The 21,887-nt window shown below is 31.8% G+C and overlaps 1 protein-coding gene across 3 annotated transcripts in view; it reads right to left on the bottom strand.

Annotated features, from left to right (window-relative positions):
• Nucleotides 1-16,157: 16,157 nt before the first annotated feature.
• The window catches only part of LOC127709187 (transmembrane channel-like protein 7), a 45,347-nt gene continuing 39,617 nt past the window's right edge, over nucleotides 16,158-21,887 (bottom strand). For 2 of the 3 annotated variants that reach the window (XM_052214582.1, XM_052214583.1), the window contains 2 exons: nucleotides 21,040-21,118; nucleotides 16,158-18,632 (listed from right to left, as the gene is read on the bottom strand). In XM_052214582.1, coding sequence (XP_052070542.1) covers nucleotides 18,510-18,632; nucleotides 21,040-21,118 — 202 coding nt within the window. In that variant the 3' untranslated portion in view covers nucleotides 16,158-18,509. The remainder of the gene's footprint in view (nucleotides 18,633-21,039; nucleotides 21,119-21,887) is intronic. The other variant, XM_052214584.1, reaches the window with a different exon arrangement.

Genomic DNA, 21,887 nt, shown 5'->3' with positions numbered 1-21,887 from the left:
TTTTTCGCTTTCATTATTATAATAATGAAAACGAGAACGGTTCAGGGTGTTATATCCGAAATCGAAATTATTAGCCTTGGCAAACAATATATATATTTATTCAAGATAAAAGGCATGAATTTGACAGATACAATATATTACAGAGACACAGATATAGCACTAGACATAGTTTATAGACACTAAAATGATTTACATGTTTACTAAAAATTTTAATTTAAACAGGAACATATATATTGACCCAGATTTTATAAAAAACAAAATTATGAACATTGTCAGGATATTTTGATAATATGAATAGACTAGATTTGTACGATAACAGTCCAGTCAATCTACCTGAAATACCAACTAACTTTAAAAAATTGCAAAAAAAATAAACTAGGCCTCATTTCACAAGTCAATATATTACCCTATCACCTATCAAATGTACTGATTATTATATAACTATATATATACTGTTACAATAGTCACGGGGCGGGCTCTGGTTCCGAATACATTTTGGGATTAGAAATACATTACAAAGGAGAAAATAAAGTTCCAGGACTTCACCCTCCAAACTTTGAAGTTCTAGGTCCCCTACAGGTTTCACAGAAAAAAACTCCGAAAAGATCAAGAAAAGCTGTAAAATAAGCCCGCATTTCTATGCACCTGTCCTATTAAGTCAGGAGCCTGTTGTTCAGTGGTTGTCGCTTGTTGGTGTGGTTCATAGGTGTTTCTCGTTTCTCGAGTCGTTTTTTATATAGATTAGACCGTTGGTTTTCCTGTTAGAATTGTTTTACACCAGTCATTTTTGGGGCCCTTTATAGCTTGCTGTTATGTGTGAGCCAAGGCTCCGTGTTGAAGGCCATACTTTGAACTATAATTGTTAACTTTTTATAAATTGTGACTTGGATGGAGAATTGTTTCATTGGCACTCATACCACATTTTCTTATTTATACTGAAGAAAATATTTTGAGTACTACAGGCACACTCAATGATACCTGGGAACAGTATATCTATATGTTCCTGATGATACAGTTTGTGTTTTAGTTTGTAATGCAGTTAAATCTAGGATAAAGATAATAAACTATACAAGGGTATCAGATAAAATTGAATAACCAGAAGACATAAAAATAGATCAAGTGTCAGCAAGGATTTGTATAGTAGATAACTATACAAAATAATCCTTGGTGTCAGTAATATGATAAATGAATAAAATGTAAAAAAAAAAAAGAAAAGTGCTAGCTATACAGACCTCAATTACTTCCAACGATTTTTCGACACTCCAAAAGTAATTTTATTCCACTATTTTCAAAGGCCTTGTGTATTCCGTTTTATAATATTTTTTAAAATTAAGTCAGATTATGTCTTATGTATCATGTCCCTGATTAAACAAGTCATTTTGGGGGTTAAGTGTTAATTTTTAATTGACTGAATAAAAAACACAGAGGCAGTGAGTCTTGAAAACATTAAACTATATTCGTTGTATCATTACGATGCCATGGGCTGATCCCAAAATGCCGAACTGCCATGACTACTGTTGATTCATTTATTTTCTTGGTTACCAATTTTCGTGGATGGAGAAACACAAATAGTTTCGTGGATATTTGATTTGTGTTTATAAGTATAATAGTCCCAGTTTCTACCAAAGTTTGCATATAAACCCATGGAAATTGTGTACTTAGTTGAACATTTAAATTTGTGGTTCGTGTTTACCCATGAAATCACGAAATTGGGTATCCAACGAATAATAATGAATCCACAGTATTAGAGAATATACTCAACACCAATATTATGAAACATTTTGATCAACAAAAAATAATATATGTGTCTACCAACCGATTCAGGAGACATCGCACGTCACGTGAAAAAAAGCCAACTAATTATTGGCGTAAACTTTCAAAGGATTGACTTCAAATTTACCATTACAGCACTTGGTTCTAAAGCTTCTATGTAAGCAACACACCTCTAGCGAGGAAATAATGATAGAGAATGCAAGCTTTGGAATTTCGTATCAATTTGGAGATAAATAATCCTTATGCAAGCGCTGCTGGAATGTGTAAAAGAAGACAACTATAGTACCACAGGTTGCAAATATTTAGGTTAGGTTGACCTCGGATGGTTTTTGTCTGTGTTGTTAAGACATCCAAGTTTGATTTTCATTCTTTTATATAGCTAATATTTTTACTTTTAACACATTCGGACAAACACGCACCTGGTGGTGAAGCTAATTCATGAAACACGTAGTGTTATGCACACATATTTTGGTCTAACTCGTTTTTTGATACCACCAGGTCTGTACCACAGCTGGTGGACTAGCAGTGTCCGAGGATACCGTCCGCTCAGTAGTCAGTTCACTTCGGTATTGACATGATTTGAATACAGTATAAATACAATTTGTTTGTCAATTTCGACTTCATGAATTTTGAAATTGCACTTAAACTACGGTTGTAACTTCCTCAATCATCGGTTTGTCGGTTCTTGTAAGCCCATTTAGTGTTAATGCTCTAAACTGTTAATCATTTCGGGATTTCCAAACTTTTAGTCTCGAACGTACCTGATCAGAGACATATAAACACGGTGTATATATGTCTCTGACCTGATGAAGGTAATGCAAGATACACATTTTGAGCAGATGCAAACTATTGTAAACCCCTGGATCATTGTCAAAGTAAAGTATATATCAGTTCCACCCTCCCAGTGTCCACTGCTTCTGTATTTCAAACATGAAGCATATTGAATGTAGTGTGCCTAGTCATAGAATGCAATTATGCTACAGATAATGTTGCACCCTCCTCAAGCAAAGTTGACCTTAGAAGGCTTGGAATGTTCTGTTTAGGATTTAGGACTCTCCAACGTATTTTTTTTTTCTATCCAAACTGTTAGTCTCGAATGTACCGAATGGAAGTTTTGCTATAGACGCACGTGTTTTGTGGTATTAAATATCTGCATTTTAGCATCCGACAGAATGGCATCAATTTAAGAACATATAGTTCAAACAATATACCATGAAAATATAAAAGAATATCAAAGATATTAAAATGAATAATTACATGTAGTTATCGAGCGTACTGACTGCATGCAATGGAGGGAGTATATATTGGTTGTCACATTGATGTTTACTTAACGCCTCCTTTTTCATACTAATACTTTAGTACCGAAATCATTAACGATTGTTTTCCAGCCATGATTAGCTGTCATAAAAAACGAACATTTCAAGTCAAATCAACTACAAACACTTTATGCCAGACCGGCATAGATCTTTTAATAAATATTAAAGAAAAGTGGAGCCGATTGAATAAAATGAGATCATGGTCAAATAAAAGTAGATCTAGCTGACATATTATTACCCACTACAAATGAAATCTATCGGCAAACTGCTGTGTTGAGGTATTCCTATAGCCGAGAGTCTGACTTTATCAATAATCATTTTTAAAAAGTCATTATTGAGCTATGAACAAATACAACTAGCGCAAACAAGAGCATAAGGCAACAGTAGTTTACCGATGTTAAAATATCATAAATCGAATAAGAAAACAAACCAAGGTTAACAAAATAAAAAAACCCGAAGGAATCGAATGAACTCTAAAAGGTGCGAGACCGGATGAGTCGACAGGGTAAGCATCTACTGCTATGCATGCACCACCCGAAAGCAAAATGTCACACCCGGGAATAGGACATAAACGGTAAAATTACAAATAACTGATTAGACAACGTTGATTATTGTATGACTATATACAATAAAAAGGACAGTGGGTGCCAAGCAAAGGAAAAATCGGTATACTATGTATATAAAGATGAATAGAATGAAATAAAACGTATATAAAGTGGATAGCCGCACGACAACGCCGCTGCTACATGTATTTATTATAAATAATGCACCAATATGTAGATATATAAATATGAAAACTTACTATCAAAACATAGATATCAAACTAACTTAAAAATTTAACGAGCGAACAGTAGGACGTTATCGTGCTGAATGAAGAACTATGGGAAAAATTCCCGCGAAACACTGCCAAAAGCGGTAACAAACTGAAACGCCATCTATACATAGAAATAATGAAAACACCCATGATTCTATTTCTCTTTGTTCAACCGAATGAAATTACAAGTCTATTATGGCTGGTTATGTCCCAGGTACTGTATCTAAAAAAAAATTAGACCCTTGGTGTATTTGTTTTTTTTTTTAACCAGTTTGGTCCTTCACAAAGTAAGATCAGAGATTATGTGTCTCTGGTAGGATTTTTTATGACATAAAACAAGAAATTTGTATCTACGAACTCCATTTTTGTTGAAAGTAGTACTGAGACAACGATGTGTTGAATGAGCCGATGTACTTGATCTTTCAATTGAACATGAGAAAAAGTAATGTAAAGTGTGGAGAAATCAAGTTTTGATATTACAGCAAAATTTTAAAGATTGTGATTTGAAAATTTTGTAGTAGAAATGTTTAAGTATTCACATCTGATTGACACCTTTGTTTGAATATACCCCATACAATATTTCTAAAAGCCGTCTTTTACTGTAGATAGAATGTTGTAAGAACTGTAGAAAAATGGGGGAAATGATGAGATTATAACGGATCAAGGTGATATACTGTGTAGTTTTAAAGAGTATTATAAAAATTTATACTCGACGCAAAGCCCTGATAAAACATCTAGCGATAAATATATATTTGAGACAAAAATAGACAAAGAAATGGATAAAATGATAAATCAGTCTGCGATGGGTATATTTATACAGTAGGCGAATGCTCAGATACTATTTATAAAATGAAACTTAACAAATCTCCTGGTTAGATGGGTTAACAGTCGAATTTTATAGAAAATTTTGGGATAAATTAAAGTACATAGTAGTAAACATTTTTAATATTAGATATAAAGATCAATCACTTACATATTCACAGCGTACAAGTGTATTAACACTTATATTTAAAAAGGGCGATCCCTTGTCACTAAATAATTATCGTCCTCTTTCTCTTTTGAATATTGACATACAACTTCTTTCGTACGCTCTAGCACAACGATTGAAAAAGATCCTACCAAAGCTTATCAAAGAAGATCAGACTGGATATGTAAAGAATAGATTTATTGGTTTTAATATTCATCTTCGACAGATACAAGATATTATTCATTTCACTGATTTATACAAAATTGAAGGACTATAGTCTTTGTTGATTTTTCTAAAGCGTTTGACTCTTTAGAATGGAATTTTATGTTTTCAGTTTTAAAACATTTTGGATTTAATGATTCTTTTATAAGATGGATTCAAACTTTATATAGCGATATTCAAACATGTGTTATGAACAATGATTGGATATCTGATGTCTTTAAAAACACCAGGGTATACGCCAAGGATGTTCTTTATCGGCTTTACTATTTGTTTTATTAATTGAAATCATGGCGTCACGATTAAGAAGCAATACTGATTTTAAAATTATCAAAATCAAACTAGATGGCAAACATCGTAGTATACAAATTTCGCAGCTAGCAGATAACATTTGAAAGTCCCGACTATGTACTGGTTACCTAAATTACACAAACAACCATTCAAATTTCGTTTCATCTCCGCATCTAGTAAGTGTTCTACTACTAATATGTCAGTGCTTCTAACTACCTCCCTAACTACCATCAAAGAACTTGTTATTAACTTTTGTAATAAAGTTCATGAAAATAATGGTATTAATTATTTGTGGAGTGTTGAAAATTCTTTAGAGGTTTTAGATGAAATACGTGCTTTTGGTGGTCCTTTTAATTCTGTTGACAGTTATGATTTTTCTACTCTCTACGCTACACTTCATCACAATCTTATCAAGAAAAAGTTTTCATATTTAATTAAATGGTCTTTTGAAAAATCTCATTGCAAATTTATTTGCTGTAACTCGTTTAAAGCCCTTTTCATTAACGAAAAAGGAAAGTATGCTAGATACACTTACAAGAAATGTGAAGATATGATTGAAGCTTTAAATTTTCTCCTGGACAACATATGTGTACGTTTCGGCGATAAAGTGTATCGACGGGTAATAGGTATTTCTATGGGCACTTATTGCGCCCCTTTAATAGCAGATTTATTCCTACATTGCTATGAATCATAGTTTATGGCAAAATCAGTAAAGACACGTCATTGTTACATTTAGTTGACACACTCAACAATACCTACCGTTATCTTGATGATATTTTTTCATTAAATAATTCAGAATTCTCTTAATATACTACCGAAATTTACCCAAAGGAACTTACTTTAAATAAATCTAACATAAACAGCAGTAGTTGTCCTTTTCTAGATTTAGACATTTCAATTTCTAAAGGGAAACTCCATACAAAAAATTACGACTAAAGATACGATTTTTCATTCCCTATATATTGTTAATTTTCCTTTTTAAGACGGCGATGTTCCTTTGGCTCCATCTTACGGTGTTTATATATCCCAACTCGTTCGTTACGCCCGTGTGTGTAGTGATGTCATAGATTTTAACGAACGTAATCAATGTATCACTGGTAAATTATTAAGTCAGTGATTTCGTTACCATAAATTAACATTTACTAAGTTCTTTCATAGATACAAAGAGTTGATTAGTAAATTTGGTTGTACCTGTAGAAAACTTATTAAAAATGGTATTTCACATCCTAAATATTACGGTAATATTGTACTAAAAGCGCGGAAATCACTATGTGATCCGTGTAAACTTATCGAACCTTTAAACAAACTTATTTTTATTAGTAAAGGTTATCTTATTAATGTTGTTATAAGATCTTTGAATATTGTTTTCATTGGCACTAACATCGATTTTGTCATCAACAAATTAAAACATAACTAAATTTGTATTCTTTTCGAATGTTTTTTTTTTTTTGAATGTATATATATATACACATCAATCTTTATTTTCTATTTAGAAATTGTGTTATCTATACATAACATCATAAATATCTATCATAAGGTTAAATCCTAACTATCCTACTGCCTGTCGTTACTTTTATTTTGGCATTGCACAAGTCATGTCTTCCTTGACTGTCCATGGCGTTAAAACACTAAATCCCTGCCTGGGATGTGTTTTAATTCATTTTAGTCTCTGATGCATAATTTTTGATTATTAATTGTATTTGGCTTTTAACTAGCTTTCAGTAACTGCGAGTACTCTCAAATCGTACTTTCGTGTTAATTTGACCTGGTGACATAATTTATAATTCATTGCTATTCAATGTTTACTTATTTTGTGCTATATCTCGTCTTACTATTTAGAATAGGTACCACCTTTGATAAGTATTTACAGAGACATATATATATGTGTATATATGTCTCTGGTATTTAGTATGACGAAAAAATTTTCACTTCTGTACTCGTACTGTGAATAACTAATTAGGGCCCCGCCGAATGGCGGACGCCCTATAGTGATCAGTCCGTCCGTCCCTCCGTCCGTCTGTCCGTCCGCCCACCCTTCCATCTGTCTGTCTGTCCGTCCTTCCGTCCGTCCGTCCGTAACAAATTGTGTTCGCTCTATATCTTAAGAACCGTTATGATTTCAAAGTTTATACTAGACATGTATATAAACCAACACCAGAGGGTGTGTCATAATTTATGTACAACTTCCTAGGTCAAAGATCAAGGTCAAAAACTGGTTTCAGTTGACAAACCCATGTCCAATGATAAAGATACAAATTTTTTACCACACATTATTCACAGCGGGGCCCACAGAGATGGCTCCCATCTCAATGATATCTAGTTTATTTTGTAAAAACCGTTTCTGTACTCCTAACAACAGAATAATTATATTTAAATTTATCTGTGTACGTTACTTTTTTTAACGCCATTTTGTCCTAGGTTAAAGTTGTCTTTTTGACATCGAAACATCTTTTTTATTTATATTGTGTCATAGATCAAACTTATTCGTTTAGTGTATATTTACTTGTTTTTGTGTATTGTCTTTTTGATCGAGTTGAGCCTTGTCAATGGATATTGTATTGTGTGTCTTTTTATGTTGTAATGTTATACCACTCTTTCAGGTTGGGATGATGGTTGGCGCCTGTTAAACGTTTAAACCCGCTGCATTTGTTATGCCCCTGTTCCAAGTCAGGAGCCTATTTTTCAGCTATTGAACCAAAAAAATGGCTACGTATTCTTAATATAGATGATGTGTTATATCAAAACAATTTATATGAATTCTTGTGTGGCCTTCGGCTGTTGTCTGCTCTATGGTCGGGTTGTTGTCTCTTTGACACATTCCCCATTTCCATTCTCAATTTTATTATTCATATATTTGAAAGAAAATAAACTTAAAATGTTTAGATGGAAATGAATACAACATATTCTACCTTTAGTAGAAGAAACTTTTATTTAAGTGGAAAATTGTAAACAATAGTTTTTGTAACTTTTGTACACAAGAAGAAGATTACGATTCTTCTTTATAATATGTCCGTATTTAGAACATTTTTGGAACAACATACATGAAGTTTTAAAAGAGAAGTAAAATAACTTTTAAGATAAAATTAAAACATTTAGTATTTGGATATAAAATTTCTGATGAAGAATATTTTGGTTTTAACTACTGTTTTTGATTGTTAGTTTTTCAATTTACAAGTCGTATTACATATCTGATAAAAAGACAAAAAATGTCAATGTTTTTTCAATTTTCATTAATGAATTCAATAGGATAGCAAGTGTGACATTTAGTAACCATTAAAAAACATTTGAACAATCATTATGAGTGATATTATTGAATATATATTTGATGTAATATAAATTTTACAACTAATGACTGCCCTGAGTGATTAGTGGAATGTAACAGGGTACATCAGGAGGAGCTTGGACTTCTGAAGGATATTGTAACAAGCCAGTAATTGAAATAAATATTTAATTATGTTGTTAAAAAAAAAGATCTGTAAAAAATGTTAAGTCAACAAACACATATTGATTTTTGCTTAACAACATAACCAAACCAAGCATAATGCATGTGCGTTGAGGCAATGGAAGGAGTAGATGTCGCAATAAATATCTCCCGATTGCTTGACTGCTTCGGGAATAACAGTGATTGTTGTCTTTTCGCTTTTGTGAATGTGATAACTATACTCTCGGAAGTCTTACCTGCATTTTGACGAATCTTTTCATGTATTTCGACTTCTCTACGTTTCTTATAAATTGCATTTTTTCGTCCATGCATGTTGCACATTGAAAGTATAACTTTATTTCAGAAGCGGAAATCTTGTCTCGATTTAACGTAAGTCGAGTTGCTGATACTATGAATTAATAAAATGTTTTGACATATTTCATATTACAAGTGGTAAATACTTATGTAAATCCGCTGTATGTATATACATTTATACGACATACGTGATGACCTTAACATCATTATTAAACTTAATGAAGAAAAGAACATGATCTAAATACTGGTATGACCGTATTGTAATTTTTCATGTAAATTACCGTCTCCAGGCAAGTTCAGTCCCTTAAAATGTATTTACAGGAAATTGAAAACTGTCATTTTATGTTCCTAAATGGTTTTATGACTGATCGATTTTTTATTATGTGTTAAACGCCACTTTTAGCACTATGTTTCATGGCGGCCAGTTTTTATTGGTGAATGCTTGTATGACAATTTCACAGTAGACATACACTTAACTCCAGTACTACTCCGATCAAAAGAATTGCAGGAGATGGACAAAATTGAACACTTCATAAGTTTTACAGTGGCAACTACTATCTAGATTTATGGCAGTTTAGGATCATTATCATTTAGTAACGTACGATTTGGACTCATGTCTATCGTAGGGAGCTCATATGAAGACACACGCTGTACAGTTAAAGCCAGTTGCACGACAAAATTGAAAACACTGTCAAATTATCATGATTTTCAACTGTCAAATGCCATTCGTTTTACTTCTTCAACATCTCAGTATAGTAAGGTGTGTTTAATGAAAATTCGAATTCTTATTCACTGATAGCGTAGACACATAACTTGTAGGATGCACATCCAATGATTGCCTGGCTGTAGGTTTAGTCATTGTCAGACTACCGGGGTAGTCGATGATAAATTGTTACAGCAAGTTTTCTTACCAATTACAAAGCCTATGAAAAGATGGATTCATAAGAATTTACTATCCAAAAAATGAGAAACACACATAAATCTGCGGATGGTATACATAAAGCTTTCGGAATTACATCGTCAACGTTCCATGTTTCACGATGTCATCTCAAGTTAATGCAAACATTTTGTATAGTGACTTAATCTATATGTATGCATTAATTCAGTTACACTAGGAATACAATATTATTCACCGATTGGTATCACAATTATCTTAGTGAACTTCTAGTAGGTCTGCCGGTAATCATCTGTCGACTTTTTAAGATGTGCATTCTGTAATATATTCTGATTTAAATAGAGAGACACTAATATAAATTCAGAACCAAAAAAGAGCATGCTATGTACTGTTTCATTTTCAACCTTAATTTTATACCCGATAAGATATGCCTGTCAGAAAGAGCAATTCGAAGACACATTTGCTGTTTTTTTTTTTTTTTTTATTTCGGAAAGACAATGTCAGTGGAGACTCAAACGAGTATTTCAACAAATTTTTCAACTTACCCTATTCGATGAAAGGAATAATAATAGCTTCATCTTCAGAAACCAATTTTCAAAATAAATGATAATGCAAGATATTTTCAACCATTTTTTGTTTTGAGGGCAAATAATTGAATTTCGAAACGTTGGATACAGCATACTCTTAAAGTTTTAATTATCGACCAAAGAACAATTTTTGTCCAGAAAAGTTGTGAAAAAAATTCTGTCAAAATCTGATTTTATTTTTTTTTTGCTGCATGTGCAACAGTGATTTCCCACCCAAAAATGTCGACACTAAATAATTTCAAATGCAATTTGTGATATAAGATGTCTATTACTACCTAGTAATTGAATTCTGGTAATATAAGCCATCAATCAACATGTTACGGATGACTTATACCTAGTGGTCCTCATTTCATCAGAGACATATAATACATTATATGTCTCGGATTTCACTAGAAAATGACTCACGACCTGGTTTTAATTTCACTACAGAATGATTTAAGACCAGAAGTCCTCATTTCACTTCAGGATAACTTCCGACCAGAATTCTTCATTTCACTACAAAATAACTTCCGACCAGAATTCCTCATTTCACTACAAAATGACTTACGACCAGAAGTCCTCATTTCACTACAAAATGACTTATTACCAGAAGTCCTCATTTCACAACATGATGACTTCCGACCAGAAGTCCTCATTTCACAATATGATGACTTACGACCAGAAGTCCTCATTTCACTACAAAATGACTTACGACCAGAATTTCTCATTTCACAACATGATGACTTCCGACCAGAAGTCCTCATTTCACAACAAGATGACTTACGACCAGAAGTCCTCATTTCACTACAGGATAACTAACGACCAGAAGTCCTCATTTCACAATATGATAACTAACGACCAGAAGTCCTCATTTCACAATATGATGACTTACGACCAGAAGTCCTCATTTTACTTCAGGATAACTTCCGACCCAGAATTCCTCATTTCACTACAAAATAACTTACGTCCAGAATTCCTCATTTTACTACAAAATGACTTATGACTAGAAGTCCTCATTTCACAATATAATGACTTACGACCAGAAGTCCTCATTTTACTTCAAGATAACTTCCGAGTAGAATTCCTCCTTTCATTACAAAATGACTTACGTCCAGAAGTCCTCATTTTACTACAAATGACTTACGACCACAAGTCCTCATTTCATTACAGGATGACTAATGACCTAAAGTTCTCATTTCACTACAGAATGAGTTATGACCAGAAGTCCTCATTTCACTACAGGATAACTAACGACCAGAAGTCGTCATTTCACCGCAGGATAACTTACCACATGAAGTCCTCGTTTCACTGCAGGATAACAAACGACCAGAAGTCTTTATTTTAACTACAGGATAACAAACGACCAGAAGTCTTTATTTCACTGCAGGATGACTTACCCCCAAAATTCTTCATTTCATTTCAGGATAACTTCTGACCATGAGGTTCTCATTTCAGTACATGATGACTTCTGACCAGGATTCCCCATTTCTCTACACGATAACTTACGATAAGAAATCTTTATTTCACTACAGGATAACTAACGACCAGAAGTTTTCATTTGACTACAGGATAACCTTTGTCATGAAGTCCCCTTTCGTTTAAGATTGTATGAATTACAATCAGGAGTCATAATTCAACCGAAGAATTTATGACTGACCATGCTTCAGAAGTTCTCGCTCAACTAAAGAATGTATGACTTACAACCAGAAGTTCTCACTCAACTAAAGAAAGTATGACTTATCACCAGGAGTTCTCACTCAACTAAAGAATGTATGACTTACCATCAGAAGTTCTCACTCAACTAAAGAATGTATGACTTGCCATCAGAAGTTCTCACTCAACTAAAGAATGTATGACTTAACATCAGAAGTTCTTACTCAACTAAAGAATGTATGACTTACCATCAGAAGTTCTCACTCCACTAAAGATTGTATGACTTACCATCATAAGTTCTCACTCCACTAAAGAATGTATGACTTAACATCAGAAGTTCTTACTCAACTAAAGAATGTATGACTTAACATCAGAAGTTCTCACTCAACTAAAGAATGTATGACTTGCCATCAGAAGTTCTCACTCAACTAAAGAATGTATGACTTACAACCTGAAGTTCTCACTCAACTAAAGAATGTATGACTTACCATCAGAAGTTCTCACTCAACTAAAGAATGTATGACTAAACCATCAGAAGTTCTCACTCAACTAAAGAATGTATGACTTGCCATCAGAAGTTCTCACTCAACTAAAGAATGTATGACTTACCATCAGAAGTTCTCACTCAACTAAAGATTGTATGACTTACCATCAAACGTACTCACTCAACTAAAGAATGTATGACTAAACCATCAGAAGTTCTCACTCAACAAAAGGATGTATGACTTACAACCAGAAGTTCTCACTCAACTAAATAATGTTTGACTTACCAACAGAGGTTCTCATTCAACTTCAGAAAATATGACTTACATCAAGGTTCTCACTCAACTAAATAATGTTTGACTTACCAAAAGAGGTTTTCACTCAACTAAAGAATGCATGACTTATCATCAGAAGTTCTCACTCAACTAAGTAATGTATGACTTACCAACAGAGGTTCTCACTCAACTAAATAATGTATGACTTACATCAAGGTTCTCACTCAACTAAATAATGTTCGACTTACCAACAGAGGTTCTCATTCAACTTCAGAAAATATGACTTATATCAAGGTTTTCACTCAACTAAAGAATGTACGACTTACCAACAGAGGTTCTCACTCAACAGAAGAATGAATGATTATAACTAGAGGTTCTCACTCAACTTTTTAAAAGAATGTATCACTTACATCGAGGTCCTCATTTTACAGCAAGATGACTTATGACCAGAAGTTTTCATTTCACTTCAGTATGACGAATGTCCAGAAGTCCTCATTTCACTACAGGATGACTTACAACCAGAAGTCTTCATTTCACTAAAAGATGACTTATGACCAGAGGACCTCATTTCACTAAATGATGTATGAATTCAAGAACCTTTAGTAGGCAAGCCCACATACTCCATGCTCCCAATACAAACGTAGAAAGCTTATACCTGATGTTGTAGTTTTTTTTTCTGATTACTTTTCAGTATGATTCTTTTCTGTTATGGTTTTAGACAGTAGTATTGTCTTGAACAAATAATTTTTTTTACCAAGTAACTTAAAAATCAACAAGGATTTTCTTATTAATTGTTACCTTATATCCAAGTAAAGTTGCAATAGCATATGTTCTACATGTTTAAGCATCTTGAAATCACCTTTTTTGAGCAAATTTTTGTAACAAACTTTGACCTTTGATTAAGCATCAGGAAACCATTTTTGGCACAAATTGTAGTATAATTTTAGTAACTATGACCTTGACCTTGGACAGTGACTTGAAAATCAATAGGGATCTTCCTTTCATTATATGTGACCATATATCAAAATAAGGTATTATAAACATATATAAAGTACAAAATTTAGCATCAGGAAACCACTATTCATGCTATTTGGCACAAATTGTAGCCTCGTTTTCATAACTATGACCTTGACCTTAGACATAGTAACCTGGAAATCAGTAGGGTTTTCCCCTCATTATATGTGACCACATATCCAAGTAAGATTGCAATTGCATATGTAGTATTTGATTAAGCATCCTGAAACCCCTTTTGTGCAGAAATTTCAGTTTATTTATAGTAACTACGACTTTCACCTTTGACTAAAGATTGAATGACTTATCAGATATCCTAATTGCACTAAAAATTGATTGACTTCTAACCAAAAGTCCTACAGAAATCATAACATATAAATATCTCTAACAAGAGAAGTTTGACATATTCAAAACTCCTCAACTCTTCAGTAAGTAATTCAGAGATACCATACTACCCAAGTCAGCAATAAGAATGTTGTAAGTAAAAATATGCCAGATAATAGAAAAATGTAGCTTTTATATTTCCCCAATATCTATGAATTCATTTATTTTTGTTGGTACCAATTTGTGTGGATAGAAGAAAACTTGTATTTCGTGAACTTATAATTGTGGTTTTGGCAAATTTTGCATACAACCGTTTCAGAAATTTGTACTTTATTGAACATTTAAATATGGTTCACCTATACATTTTTTTAAAAACTCCATGAAAATTGGTACCCTACAAATAATAATGTATCCACAGTATTGGTCACTGAATGAATCAAAATACTTTTGAGCATTGATCAAAAATCAATACAAAGTACCTTACATTTTTTATCTGAAAAGGCTCTACTGCCCCTAAATTGTGATATCTGTATGCAGAATATGAGTTCAACATAATGACTATAGATTGTTGCAAGGACGTAACAATATTAAGTTCTAAATAACAATTTCACCATAGAAGAGAAAATTATAAAAGATATAAAAATTGAATAAGACATCATTGTTATTTAATTTTTAATAGTTAAGATTATAAAACAATGTTAACAATGAACTGTGGAAGACAGAGTACATTTAAAGTTATTTGGTAAACTGGTTAAAAACACTCTTAATTTTACATTAATAATAAAAAGCTCTATTAATCATACAGTATATTGCATAAAAATCTTTGTAAATATATACTTTAATCTGACCTTACAGTGAACACTATATAATAAAACGATGCATTATCACAATTATTAAAATGACATCAATGATAACAAAACTACACAAGATATCGATCAAATTTAAAAAAAAAAAGGCAATAGTTTTACTTCTTGTGTTTCATTATCTAAAATAATTGCTTTATTTCATTATCTCTATTATGCATATAATATTAATCATCATGAATCACTAGCTTGATGCCAAGCTAATATTATATTCAAAGGCATTAAAAAACTAGCCAAATCTTATTCTGCTTGCACCATGAAGTGTTAATTCTAAAATCATTTTTTGTGTTAAGTGTATATCTATCTATATATGTCATCCCTTTAAAACAAGATGTATAATTACACAAAATCATAACAATCATTCTTAGTAGAAACACGGTATTTAGATCTATATAACCCAGTAAATAGATAATTAATATGCAAATATGTTTACAAATTAAATTGCACTGTTTTGTCAAACACTACATGTAAAGTTCCTCTGCAAAGCATATTTGTAAATTTAAACAAATTTGCAATAAATAAAACACAGAAAATTCATCAATACCAAAAAAGACAAGGAAAATATAATCTCTTTTGTGCAACAGTTTTACTGATATCACAGAATGATTGTTTTGCTGCATAGCAATTTCTGAGTATTTGTAAGATTTTTTCTATAAGACAGTTTTCTATTGATGTAATTGGAGGTAGAGTTATTTCCCTTTGCCACTATGTTAAAGGGCAACTAAACCAATCAAATACAACATGTTATACTGACCTTTCATTTATTTAAGCATTTTTTAATTCAAAGTTATGATCTAGTAAGGATATTTTATTAGACTTGCTTGTATCACATGCTTAAATTCAATTATTTAACCCTGAGACTACTATAAACAGGCTATTATTTGAACTTGGAATTATTTTTAATTATGGAATTTGCATTATTTCTTGTGCTTGAAATTTTTAATGAATTCCATGTTTATTGTGTATTATTATGTTTTGAGCGGTGACAAAGAAGATAGCACATTTTCAATAGAATGTACTGTGCCGTGCACAACACTATCTATACAAAATACATTGTGTGGAAAGTGTGATGCACCGCTCAAAACATAATAATACTTAATAAACATGGAATTTATCAAAAATTTCAAACACATGAAATTATGCAAATTCCATAATTAAAAATAATTCCAAGTTCAAATAATAGCCTGTTTATAACACACTGTGATATAGTAGTCTCAGGTCAACCAGTTAGCCCTCCAAATGGTGGCCAAGGAAAATAACTCGAACTCAAATTATGTAAAATATGTACCGGTAATTGGAAAACTATCTATTGATGACCAGGTTTACTTAACTATGCAATCTGATTGACAATGACTGATTTTTTAAAGAAAGTGTGCCAAAGTTCATATTTGTCAGTTTTTAAAATTCGCAAATATTTTGGTCCCAAAAATGTAATGAAACTAATAATAAATATAAGTGTAAATCAAACTACATTAAATGACAAACTCGTATAATTCATATAATCATTTAAAAAACAAAGTGATTACTTCATCTGGCAGTCTGTTGGGCTTTGGATTAATGTTTCAAGCGATTGTCTAAAACTCTGTATGTTATTGATATACATTCTAAAAAAAGAGGCTCCATCTTGAGAAGGTAAAAAGTTACCTTTTATTTAAATCAAACCTTCAAAATATATAAGATGACCAAACAATTGAAATTGACAGTGTCTTTTATAAACCAATTCTAGTTTAAAGGGCCATTTTGTTCCTAACATTATATGAAATGTCTGAAGAGAAAAAATGTTAAGTCTTGGTGATATGTTCATATATCTATCAAATGTTCTCCTTGCAGTAATTTAATATTGTTCAGACACCTCTTGCAGTGTATCCAGTAATAATGTTCTGACATTTTATATAAACTATTCAGTATTGAATGTTTTGCATAGGTAAATGAGTTTAGCTATTGAACATTCAGACAGTAGACTGAACACAACTTATTGTACTGAGGCAAAGTACCTGACTGCCACTTTGAAAACCACTGTAAGTATGTCAGAAAAAGTGAACACACCTCACTAATTTTCTATTCAGTTTTTAAAGACCAATTCAGATAAAATTAAACTTTTCAATTCAAAACCTTTGTATAAGGTGTGGTTAAACCTGAAGTTCATTTCAACAAATTAATGTTAACAATCACAATAATAACAATTTTTTGAGATTCATTGTATATGTTCTATACCACAATAAAATTAAAATATGTTTTTTACATTATCACATAAATACAAGCTGTTTCTTAATATTTTTAAGTTTAAGCCTCTTTTGAGTTGCACATGCAATTTCAAAACTTAAATGCAACCATCCACTTAATGTTTACTCCTCATCAAAAATCAAGTTTTGAGGTAAATGGGACTTTTGGAAGGGTTTATTCAGCACTATTTTATATAGTATATTATATATAATCGTATATATATAACACTTATTCAGTGTTTATCAATTTACAATTTCACATGCAAGTGTATATGATTTTCTTACTTTTCTGATTAAAACTTTTGTTTCCATACATTTACAACAACTAGTTAAAAGCTTAACATTTCTGAGAACAAAATAAACCAAGAAAGTAAAAGGGTATTGTATTCTCAAAAGCTAAAACCTTTGAAAACAAAAGGGTAATGTATTCTCAAAAGCTGAAAACTATGTAAAGAAAAGGGTAATGTCTTCTCAAAAGCTGAAAACTATGAAAAGAAAAGGGTAATGTATTCTCAAAAGCTGAAAACTATGAAAAGAAAAGGGTAATGTATTCTCAAAAGCTGAAAACTATGAAAAAAGGAATCCAAACTGACCCACCCTCAATGATATGTTTTTTATTGTTTAATTTTAAAATTACTTAAACATGATGCAAAGGTAAGGCATTTTTCCACTCATTGCATTGTTTGAAAATTTTCATACTATTTTTTTTTTCAAGACAAATATAATGCAATGAGTCAGAAGAGATTTCAATAATACATGAACAGTTCTTGCTATTTTGATTGGTCAATATTTTGGTTTTTACCCAAATCTTACTATATGATTTTTTATTGTCATCTGAAATTCATTTCATAACAATAATTATTTTTTTTATAAATTTCCCTTAGAAGTCCATGACTTTTCAGATTTCCCTAAGAATTCCATGGCTTTACTCCAATTTGCCTAAGAATTCCATGGCTTTACTAAAATTTCCGTAAGAATTCCATGGGTTTACTCCAAGATTTTATGCCTTTAAATAATCCTTTCTGTAACAAACTATTTCTGTACATAGCAGTATGTTATTACGTGTTGCTGACAATCAATCGTTATTCACCAGACTATTAATTATGTTGTTATTATTGCTGAAACATTTTGTAAACCAGCATTATTCAGTGTATTCTGATTGACTTCTGTACTCTCTAGGAATTCTGCAACTCTCTCCATGAGATATTGCTTATCTTTTCCTTCCTGTAAAACATGTTGTATTTTTATTTTACTAATATTAGGACAATCCTCTAGAAAATATAAAATGAAGTCAAATGAATATAAAAAACATACAATTTATTGTCAATTTTTTAAAGTCAAAAATCTGTTTAGAAAATATAAAATAAAGAAAAATAAATAAAGACATAAAATGAATTTTAAAACATAAAACTATTCCGAAATTGATGCCTCCCTCGTTATGGTCTATTGAAATACAATGTAGCTCTTTATAAACTGTTTTATCTCTTATAATCAAGAAATTATTCATAGGGGCTTTGGTAAAATCAAAATAAACTCAAGCCCCAATGATTTATTTCTATTGTAATAGGACAAAGACAGCAATTCTTTTGAATTGAAGTGCTCTATGTGAAGGCAAATATTTTGAAATTGTAGGTCCTCAATGCATTTCAACTTCATACTTAATTTGGCCTTTTTAACTTTTTTGATTCAAGTGTCACTTATAAGTCTTTTGTAGACAACACACACGTCTAGAGTACAGAGTTTAAATCCTGGTATCTATAATGAGTTTATTGCTGTTCCCGTAATTGAACACACTATTCATACTGGCGTAAAAGACAAAGAAACTGAATAAATGTTATGCTTCACATACTTAGACAGATTAGGATGAAATCAAATGATTATGAAAATGTAATAAGTGTGCATGTTTCTGTTGGAAAAGAAGAAACTCATCTTTGTTACATAAAAATTCTGTCACTGTCCAATGCAAAAGCACGTTGGATGTGTATCACTTCCAAGAGGTATTTGTGTATGCAAACCACAAATAAATATTTTAGACCTATATCAATTTCATTTGTATAATTACTTACTTGATAACTACTGAACAAATTTAATCTCTTTTTAAGATAAACTGTTATCACAGAGATATGTCTCGCCTTTTTGTAATTTTGATAATGCAAATGTTGAAATTAAAATAGCAATACTTTAACATGTAAGTTATGCAAATATTCAAAGTCAATAAACCATGACTGAAGGTACATGCCTAAACAATCTCCATGGAAATGAGATGTGCCAATGCTAATACAACTGCATACCAAATACCATTGACTTATTATAAGTCGTTCCCTTTAAACAAACCTAAACACAAACATTAACTTGTAAACTATGTAAAAGTTTCAAAGTCAATGAACCATGATCAGGGGTGGGGCTATATAATCTCCTTGGAAACGATACTTGCAAATGCCAATAAATTTGCATACCAAATATCATTGACTTAACATTAGCAGTTCATCTTAAACTGATCTAATCACAAACTAATACATGTAAACTAAGCAAAAGTTTCAAAGTAAATAGACCATGACTGAGGGGGTGGGGCCAAATATTCTCCATGGAAATGAGATGTGCTAATGCTTATACAACTGAACACCAATTAACATTGGCCTACCACTAATGGTTCCCCTTGAACTGACCTAATCACAAACTTATACATGTTAACTTAGCAAAATTTTCAAAGTCTATAGACCATGACTAAGGGGGCAGAGCCAAATAATCTCAATGGAAATGAGATATACCAATGCTTATACAACTGCATACCAAATATCATTGACCTACCACTAGTAGTTCCCCATAAATTGACCTAATCACAAACTAATACATGTAAACTATGAAAAGTTTCAAAGTCAATAGACCTTGACTGAGGGGGTGTGGCCAAATAATCTCCATGGTAATGAGATTTGCCAATGCTAATACAACTGCATACCAAATATCATTGACCTACCACTAGTGGTTCACCATGAACTAGACCTAATCACAAACTAATACATTGTTGACGCCGCCGCCGCCCACGCCGGAAACAGCATACCTGTCTTGCTTTTTGACTCTGTCAAGGCGAGACAAAAATGGGCTTTCAACCAAATTTGTTTCATTATTTTATTTCCATGTTTTTATAATATGACTTTCACATTCATGAGTTTCCTGTACAATGTTTGTATTCAAACTATCAGTTAGAATAGATCCTTCAATGACGTCATTTGCACTAATTGACCTTGGGTAACTCATTCATAAAAAAAATACAACATGGGAGTATGACAGCTCAAACAAATCATGATGTTGCGGATCAGCTAACATACAATATATTTGTATTTTACCACGGGTGTGTTACTATCAAAGCCTTTGAAGAACAAAATATCAGAATGATACATTGAACTATATATGATTGTAAATTAACTATTAATAAATATCTTGTAGTATTACTATTAACTGTAAATAATTTATCATTATTATCATAATAAACATACATGTATTTATTCTAAGACACAGAGTATTTAAGTTTAAAGTAGACAATATCCCAAAAAACTTCTTTAAAAACTTTGGTATGTCATACAAATAATATCATACCTGCAGTGTACCAACAATATAATCTATTATATCTTACCAATTTTAGTTGATGTTGGAGAATTTTTTCCGTCTTTTTGTAACCTTGACCTAACAACCAGTAGTAGTACATCAATAAACTGTAAAAGAAAGTGACAATTCATTACCCTACTAAAAATATAATTTACTGCCAAAGCTACAAATAATAAACAGCTGCGCCATGAGCGCATGATACGCCCGTCGCTTTTTTAAAGAATAAAGTTCAATAACTTCTCAATGTCATTTCAGAAATTTATGAAAAACTAAAGGGAGGTTAGCTTAATAGATATAAACCAGTCAACAAAGTTTCATGAAAACTGCTCAAAGCACTCGAAAACTGGAAAATCACCCCCTTTTTATAAATAAAATTCCATAACTCGGAAACCTAAAATCTAAAATTTATAAAAATCAAAAGGGAGCTTATGTCAATAGATATAAACAATTCACCAAATTTTCATGAAAACTGCTGAAAGCATTTTTGAGTTGTTGTCCGAAAACTGGAAAATCCCCCTTTTTTTAATGAATAAAACCCCATAACTCGGAAACATAAAATCTAAAATTAACTAGGGGACTAATAAAAATCAAAAGGGAGCTCATGTCAATAGATATAAACAATTCAATAAAGTTTCGTGCAAATTGGTGAAAGTGTTTTTGAGTTATTATCCGAAAACTGGAAAATCCCCCTTTTTTTAATGAATAAAACCCCATAACTCGGAAACTTAAAATCTAAAATTTATAAAAAACAAAAGGGAGCTCACGTCAATAGATATAAACAATTCACCAAAGTTTCATGCAGATTGGTTAAAGCATTTGAGTTATTGTCCTACATGTTGACGACAGACGGACAGACGGACAAGGGTATACCATAAT

This window comes from Mytilus californianus, unplaced genomic scaffold (assembly GCF_021869535.1).
Source record: "Mytilus californianus isolate M0D057914Y unplaced genomic scaffold, xbMytCali1.0.p SCAF_7, whole genome shotgun sequence".
NCBI classification, from domain to species: Eukaryota; Metazoa; Mollusca; class Bivalvia; order Mytilida; family Mytilidae; genus Mytilus; species Mytilus californianus.
This window is presented reverse-complemented; position numbering and strand designations above follow the sequence as displayed.